General features: G+C 34.4%; 1 protein-coding gene across 2 annotated transcripts; it reads right to left on the minus strand.

Annotated features, from left to right (window-relative positions):
* Positions 1-1,288: 1,288 nt before the first annotated feature.
* LOC147395494 (F1F0-ATPase inhibitor protein) lies at positions 1,289-7,680 on the minus strand. Of its 2 annotated transcripts, none has more exons than XM_086450664.1 (3): positions 7,442-7,671; positions 7,215-7,298; positions 1,289-1,475 (listed from the first exon to the last, which is right to left on the minus strand). In XM_086450664.1, the coding sequence occupies exons 1-3, from the start codon at positions 7,580-7,582 to the stop codon at positions 1,461-1,463; spliced, it is 240 nt and encodes a 79-aa protein (XP_086306790.1). In that variant the 5' UTR covers positions 7,583-7,671; the 3' UTR covers positions 1,289-1,460. The 2 variants fall into 2 exon arrangements, with proteins under 2 accessions (XP_086306790.1, XP_086306791.1); XM_086450665.1 differs by lacking the exon at positions 1,289-1,475 and adding an exon at positions 2,240-4,884 and having other exon boundaries at positions 7,442-7,680.
* Positions 7,681-7,948: the final 268 nt, after the last annotated feature.

Genomic DNA, 7,948 nt, shown 5'->3' on the forward strand with positions numbered 1-7,948 from the left:
ACTGTAAGAATTTTTTATTTTTTTAATTTTTTTTTATTATATAGATGCCAAACCTGACCCCTAGCTATCGTCGTAGAAGTTGTTCCTAAGAAAGATTATGATTCTCAGGTATCCAATATTCCTTGAAGCATGGTTGTACCGGCATGTAATCAACAGTTCTACCCTGCATCACAACTTACTTCTATCATGAACGTATGTGAAGAAAAGTGTCCCCTAGTATAGTCCTGCTAACAGACGCCGATCTAAATGATTTGATTTATTGAACTACCGATCTAACCAATTCAAAGGGTGGTCAGGGGCATTAAGAAAATTTTTGTAAAAGAACCATCAATTTATCGAGGAACATTTGGGGGCAAATTAGAATGAAACCCCTCCAGCAAGGTGCATTAAGTAATTTTCTGATTAATCAATCTTAAACTATCTTTAGACCTATCTATTTAGATCATAATAATTTAGTAAAACTTGCTTGATAATAATCAAAATAAGTAGTATCTTTACCAAATTCACACTCCTATTAGATTAAACATATAAATTTGTAGAAAACAACGAACTACGTACAACCAATGCTAACAGATATGAAATCATTAAATAAAACAAGAAATTTTGCCAACAAATTTGGAATCAGTTCCAATTGATTGAAAGTAGAAAATAACAAAGAAGGATGGTAAACAAATTGAAAATATATGTTAGTTTTATCCTCCTTCAAATCAATCTAATTGAACATAGAAAATTTTAACAAAGTCTAACTGTGCCAGCACAAATCAGACCGACCCATCAATAAAATATAGAAAACATAATTAGTTAGAAGCATTTGTAGAAACACAAGAACAATCCTAATAGGTAGTAAACTCCGAGAAAAATCAATTGAGATGACTTTCAAGTAAAAAAAATCTCTAAATATTTTAAAACAGTTTAAATTCAAGAGAGATGTTTTATTCATCAGTTTATTTATTTATTTATTTATTTATTATTATTATAATTATAATAACAGTTTAAACAAATATTATATTGAAATACATGTTTTGAAAACATCTTGTCAAAATAATTAGAAGACTTGGCTCTAAACAGAGAGGAATAGAAGAATATTATTGGTTTAGCCAACCCCAAATCTTTGGGATAACGCATAATCGTCAAAATAAATAGTGTGAAATTGTTATTGCACACAACATAACAACAATGTGAGTGTGAGTGTGAGTGTGTCACTTGTGCCATTAAAACAGTTGCACACCACCATTGTCATCCTCATTTCATACCTAGGCAAAAACTAATGCAACCAATACAGAGAAAGTTCAGATAAGGATAATTACTTGTTGAAAGGGATCAGCAAATGCCACAATATTCTATACAAACACCAAACCTCTCTACAAGAGTTCTTTAGGATCAGTTATTTATTCCTCATATGAACTTCCAACATACAAGCTGGGATCTTCGATAACAAGATAACCATGTCAGCCTTTGTATCATTCTTTGGGTTTCTGAAAAAAAAAAAGACAATTGTGATGTAAAGACAAAGACATGAGAAAAGAGAACATGACATAAATATATGGTCTGCAATTCAAAAGTTTTAAGTACTCATTTCTGTTCAAATCAAGTGAAATCAGGATTCAAACCGGGAAATTTGATGCACTCTGGAATTATTAAGTGGTAAGAAAAAGCAACAATGTTATGTGTAGTAAATAGAAAATGACAACCAGATAGTTATACAATTACTTGTTAGTGACTCCACTACATAACAACGGAAACACATAGCATTTGCTGAAAGCAAGTTTGGTACAGTACAATTGTTGGAACCTCCCCAATCTTTGTGAAAGAACGAAAACTAGAAGCAACTTCAACAACTACTATTCCTGAATTGGAACACCACTACCACATGGGGTTCAACTACATTTTAGATAATAGCACCTAAAACCCTCTCACAGTTAGTCATCCCAGTTCAAGATGTGGAAGATCGCCGAATGAGTGGTGATAACCTAGGAGTGTATTTTTATCCATCTCAGGTTGATATTATAGGAATCCAACAAATATTAAAAGGATACATTAGTCTGCAATCGGGAATACTTGCAGTCCTCTTCTTTTTTCTCAAGAAATTCATATTTTAGTCTATACATTTGTGTACTGAATAGTGATGGAGGGACTGGACTAACCAGAAGAGCAAGTGTTGAAAAAAACACTTGGTTTTGGCTTTGTATTCTTTTTCCTTCTTTCATTATACATTACATTGTGGTTGATCTTTTACTTATATAAAAAAAAAAGTATACATTATTTTCCAAGGTTATCACCCAAAAGAGTTTGGGCCCTTTGCTTAGAGTGCTACAAGGACAGGAAAAATTATTATATCCAAGGAGGTGATCATTCAGACAGTACAACATCGTGGAATGGTCCATGCAGTGGGAAAATATCACTTCAAAGACAATGTGAAAAGGCACACACCTCAACTATTATTGGGAGCGATAGGCTCTATTCTTGTGTTTTTCTATTTCAATTGTGGTTCTTTTGCACATTACCATTCGTTGCTGCTAAATCACATTTATATATTTTAGTGAAACAAGGGGATATTGAGAAGAACAAAGCTTGGTGATTGGAATTGAGAAAAATGTGTCCCTGTTCTTGTATTTCATTGTGATTAGATCCAAGTAAATTAATTGTTGATTATTGTTCTAGTTTTGTTTGCCAAAATTTGAACCTTATATCCCAAACAATTCATTCTAGGGTTTCCAAAGTAAGGGTTTTGAAAGGATTTTGTATTATCGAGTTTTATTTCTCTATCCAAACCACTATAACTTCCAATCATGAATAAAAAACTAGAAAATGGAGCCCCAAATGTTTCCGTGAATCCTCAAATACTAAGAAATCACGGATCAAATCGATATTGATACACCGAGTATTTGTTGATACGAAGTATTCAAGCAATCCCTTTGATCCAAGTTCGAGCTAATAGGGATTGGAATAAATTCGATAGCAGATCACAAAATCTTGACGATCTTCTCTATCCAATGAATGGGGAGTCTGCTTTGAAATCATTTGCCCTGCACCCACCCCCCGAGTATATGCTTCAAAAGGAATCACACAGGGTGGCATGGCTGCATGAGGCGAAGAGAAAGGCCTCTAGATCCATATCTCAAGTCCCTTGTTCAGGGATCACATATATTCCCTTCGTATATCAAAACCTTGAGCATCTCTCCGAGAACAAGAGTTCTCTATGATATCCTTTTGCATGTCCTTGATGTCACACTCGAAGTCGCACCAACAGAGTGAAATTCTTACTTTAACAGAATAAGTCGAGGAGGTGTTGAAGCTCTCTTACAAGTTCCCAACAACAACAACAACAAGAAGGAAGTTTTTGAGGTGAAGAGGATCATTTTATATTCATGGAACCTCTTGGTTAATTTACTTCAAGAGATGGTGGGCCAACGATGCGTATGAAAAGGAGATAGAACTAGATTGTTTGGGATCTAAGACAAATCCTACAAGAGACCAGCACATCCCAAAGTAATAAAAAAGTCAAATTATAAAATAAATAAATAAAGCATGATTGATCTACTTGGTAGTTAGATACTAGGATGCATAAAAGTTAAGGTTTGAAGCCATAGATGTGATGTGCTCAAAATCATGATGTCCACCTAAGGTGTCAAAACATTGAAGGGGTAAAGGCCAATTTGAGTTGTGGGGTCATGTATTCAATGACTTTGGGTCATGTGAGTAGCACTTGTACTATTTGATATAATGGCTTATAGGTAGTGCACATGACTGATCACACCACAACATCAACATCGACAATCCCATCACTAAAGTTTAGCTTGATCATATCTTTTTATTTTATTTTATAGGCTAGCGTGATCATATCTTAATCCTATGATGGATTGTTTCCATGATATTGTCCACATTGATTATATTCTTTCATCCTCCCACCACCATCACCACCCCGAAGACCATTTTCTCCCTCATTGACCTTTTAGCATTCTCGACCAATAGCCTTGCATGTGAACACCAAAGTAAGATCCATGGTAGTTTTTTGTATGTTTATAACATAACAAACATTAATGAGATAGGGAATAATTATTCGTGTTTTGTTCAGTTGTGAACCCCATAAAATATGAATCTCTTGAGTGGTTTGTTAGGAGATCTTATTACTTTTTAGGAATAATTGGGCGATTTTGCAAAACCTACCACCTTGATTGATTGTTCATGCATCAGCAACACCTACACACAACTGTGGAATGGCGAGTCCTATTAACTGACTCATGTATACCATTTGGTTATCTATGAAGATAGTCCCATAGGTTATGGGTTTCTACAAAGGCTTATATGCCATTTGTGTGGAGATGTGAAGAGACCCATCTCTGAAGACATTCAGACAGAGACATGGTTTCAAAAATCGTATGAGGCACAGCTGATTTGCCCAAGCCATGTCGGCATAGTGAATGACATGAAACAAAAAATCCAGGAGTCCGGGACGTATATCGTCTTCTACCCTTTCGTAGTTCAAAGTGTTAGGATCGAATGGTTCAAATTATTGTGACTATGGATTCAAGCCAAAAAAGAGTAGAGAAAAAGCACCAAGAGAGCACACGCCGATTTTAACGTGGAAAACTTTCTTATAAAAGGAAGAAAAATGACAGGCCAAAAGCTGATAAAAATGCCCATTAATCAAGAAAAAATGTTACAACCTTTTTTAAATCAATTCGACCAAAAGATTAAAAACCTTATAAATTTTCTTGACCATGAAAAATACCAAACCCAATGCCACCACTTCGAAATGAATTTGACATTCTCCCCTGAGATCTTCTTCAATTCAAAATATCTTCAACTTCAAGCAATCCGATCTCACTCCAACAACTCCTTCTTGACTTGAATTAGATATCACCTCCAACCTTATTGCAAAATCTACCAAAAATACAAGAAAACAATTCTTGGCATACCAAATACTCACATATGAGCACCTAATTTGTAAATGAAAAGGTGGGGGCTTTAAAGCAATTTTTTTTTTTTTGAAAAGTATAATATATTTCAAGGAGAAAGAAAAAACAGCATACAAAGAGGCCGAGAAAGCCTCATAGAAAGTAACAAAGAAGAAGAGCAAACAACATCAATGATTACATAAAGAGTTCCATCTAAAAACAAAATCATCAAACGAAGTTCCCACGAATTCTATATTTTGTTTGGACCAAAGGTATAAGAAGCCCAAAATCTCTAAAAAACTTGTGTGAGAGCTTCTAATCTTGCCATTAAACACCATGTTATTCCTTTCATTCCAAATCCCCCAAGCAATAGCCGAAGGTAGCATAGCCCAAAAGGCATCCAACGTCCCCAAGAAATAAATGGAATTGACTGTTGAATCTCTTTAATTCAATGAGACTCCAACGACAAACAACAATTAAAAAAATATATATTTAAAGCAAGGTTTGTCTCCAACAACTCCTACTAAACCCATTCAGAAATTCATACCAAATATGATACAACAAGTCTTTCGTTTATCTCTTGTCATTATTTTTATCATGTTTGATGGATTCTTACGTTATGCACATGTTCAATTCTAAGGGCTTGATTCTCAAGCACATCTCTAATCTAATGATATCTCACATCTATGTGTTTGAATTTATAGCGAAAGGTTGGATTGTTGACTAAGTGAATTGCACTTTGGTGGAGATACAAGATAGCAATGAATCATGAGAAAGAAATGAGAAACGTTTCATATTATTCAGCTGTAAAAAGCTTAATATATGACAAGATTTGTACTAGACCTGACATTGCTTATGCAATAGATACTTATCAAATCTTGGTAAAGAACACTGGAAAGCAGTTAAATGGCTCATAAAGTATCTTAGAGGAATAATAAATTTATACATGTGTTTTGGTAATGATGAATCTATGTTGGTCAAATATACTGACTCAAAACATGACGGATGACATAGACTCGAAAAAGTCTATCTCTAAATATATATTCACCTTTGCCTCGGAGGCCTTCTAACGGCAATCTAAATTGCAAAAAAATTTGTTGCTCTTTTCACAACAGGGGCAAAATATATTGCTTCCACAGAGACTTGCAAAAAAATGTTATGGATGAAGAAATTTCTCCAAGAGTTAACTTAAATCAAGATCATTTTATTGTCAATTGTAATAATCAAAGTGTAATTCACTTGACCAAAAATCCAATTTTTTACTATAAGTTCAAGCATATAGATGTAAGGTATCATTAGATTGGAGAAGTGCTTGAGAATCAAAACCCTTAGAATTCAAAAGATACATACCAATAATAATCCAATCAAACATGATGAAAAAAGTAATGACAAGGGATAAACAAAAACATGTTGCACCATGTCTGGTATGAATTTTCTGAATTGAATTTAAAGGGGAATTTGTTGGAATTAAACATTGCACTAATGTATTTTTTTCATTCAAATGTTGTTTGAATTTGAAAGTGAATTGTCAGAATTCCATTTATTGCTTTGAGACGTTGGATGCCTCTTGAGAATTGAAGTAGTCTCCCTCCACCCTAAGTGTTTTGAAGTTCTCACTTCTTCATTTATGAATTAGGTATTCACATATGAGTAAATGGTATGCCAAGAATTGTTATCTTACTCTCTTGTGTTTTCGTTAAATCTTGCAACGAGGTTAGAGGTGATATACAAGTCAAGAAGGAAGTTGTCGGAGTGATTTCAGATATGCTTGAGTTGAAGTTGAAGATATTTCGGATTGAAGAATATCTCAAGGGAGAACGTCGAATTGATTTCGAACAAGTGGCTTCAAGTTTGATATTTTTCATGATCAAAAAAATTTATAAAATTTATACGGGCCTTTGGCCTGTGATTTTTTCTCGTTTTATTAGGAGGTTTCCCACATTAAAATCAGTGTGTTCTCTCAATGCCTTTTTCTGTTCAATCTTTCTTGAACCACCCAACCCTCGGTATCACTATCGAACGAGAGGTGATGAAAAAACGAATTTGAAAACCACGGCCAGTGATCAAACATGTGCTGAATGATTAGATGGACTCTGGTATGATCAAACATTAATGGTGAAGATATAATTATGATATTGTGATGATAGGATGAAACAAATTATTCAAAATCTGTTTGTTTCTGAATTAAATTACCATATAATTCATTACGAGGGAAAAAACATAAACAATCAAACCATCAAGAACCAAAACAAAAAATCAAATTAAATCAAAACCAGATGAGAACAAAATAAAGATAAAACCCTGGTCGATCGATACCTTCTCAGATTTCTCCTTCTCTGCAGCTGCTTTTTCCTTCTCCAACTTAAGCCTCAGCTTCTCCATCTTCTCCCTTTCCATTTTCTTCGAACAATCGTCCATAACAAAATCAATTTATCGCAATTAAAAAGTTAAACAATTAAAAAATTAAAAAGAAGAAGAAGAACCAATTTGAGAGACGATCGAGACGTATAAATAAATTGAAAGAGACGGGGAACAAATAAAACCTCGATGTAGATCTTTTCCTTTGCTCTCTCTTCCTCGCTGAAAATCCTACCTCTGTCATCACTGAAATATCGAGGAATCCTTCGATTTCCTTCCATTAAACGAGTTACAGAAATGCGTCTCACAGCAGATCTCATCGCCATTAATAGTGTAATACTGGTTTTTTTCCTTTCTTTCTTCCCAAGTCACTCGATGATGACGGCTAAAACCCTACTAGTATTACACATATAGGGTGGGAAGTGGGGTCCAAAAACCAGGTTTAATGTTCCCAAAAGCGGTTTTCTACTTTTTAAAAGCCAATAAGAGCGGTTTTGTAAAATTTGGATAAGTTTCTAGCGCTTTCAGGTGAGTTCGACTTTGAAACAGACAGCTTCAAAATTTTGAAGAACCTCTTACAAGACACGTGGCTTTTCTTATTTATTTCACACCCATTCATTTCCACTGATATTTGGGATACCTCCATAAAAATTAGGGGTACAACTTGATCCGGTTCAAGCTGCTACCTTTGG

Source organism: Akebia trifoliata, chromosome 8 (assembly GCF_017979445.1).
Source record: "Akebia trifoliata isolate Shusen 1 chromosome 8, ASM1797944v1, whole genome shotgun sequence".
NCBI lineage: Eukaryota > Viridiplantae > Streptophyta > Magnoliopsida > Ranunculales > Lardizabalaceae > Akebia > Akebia trifoliata.

Coding starts and splice junctions, on each gene's coding strand:
- LOC147395494 (XM_086450664.1), bottom strand. CDS start 7,582: ATGGCGATGAGATCTGCTGTGAGACGCATTTCTGTAACTCGTTTAATG. Junction 7,299..7,441: donor AGGAAAAGATCTACATCGAG/GTTTTATTTGTT, acceptor GATTGTTCGAAG/AAAATGGAAAGGGAGAAGAT.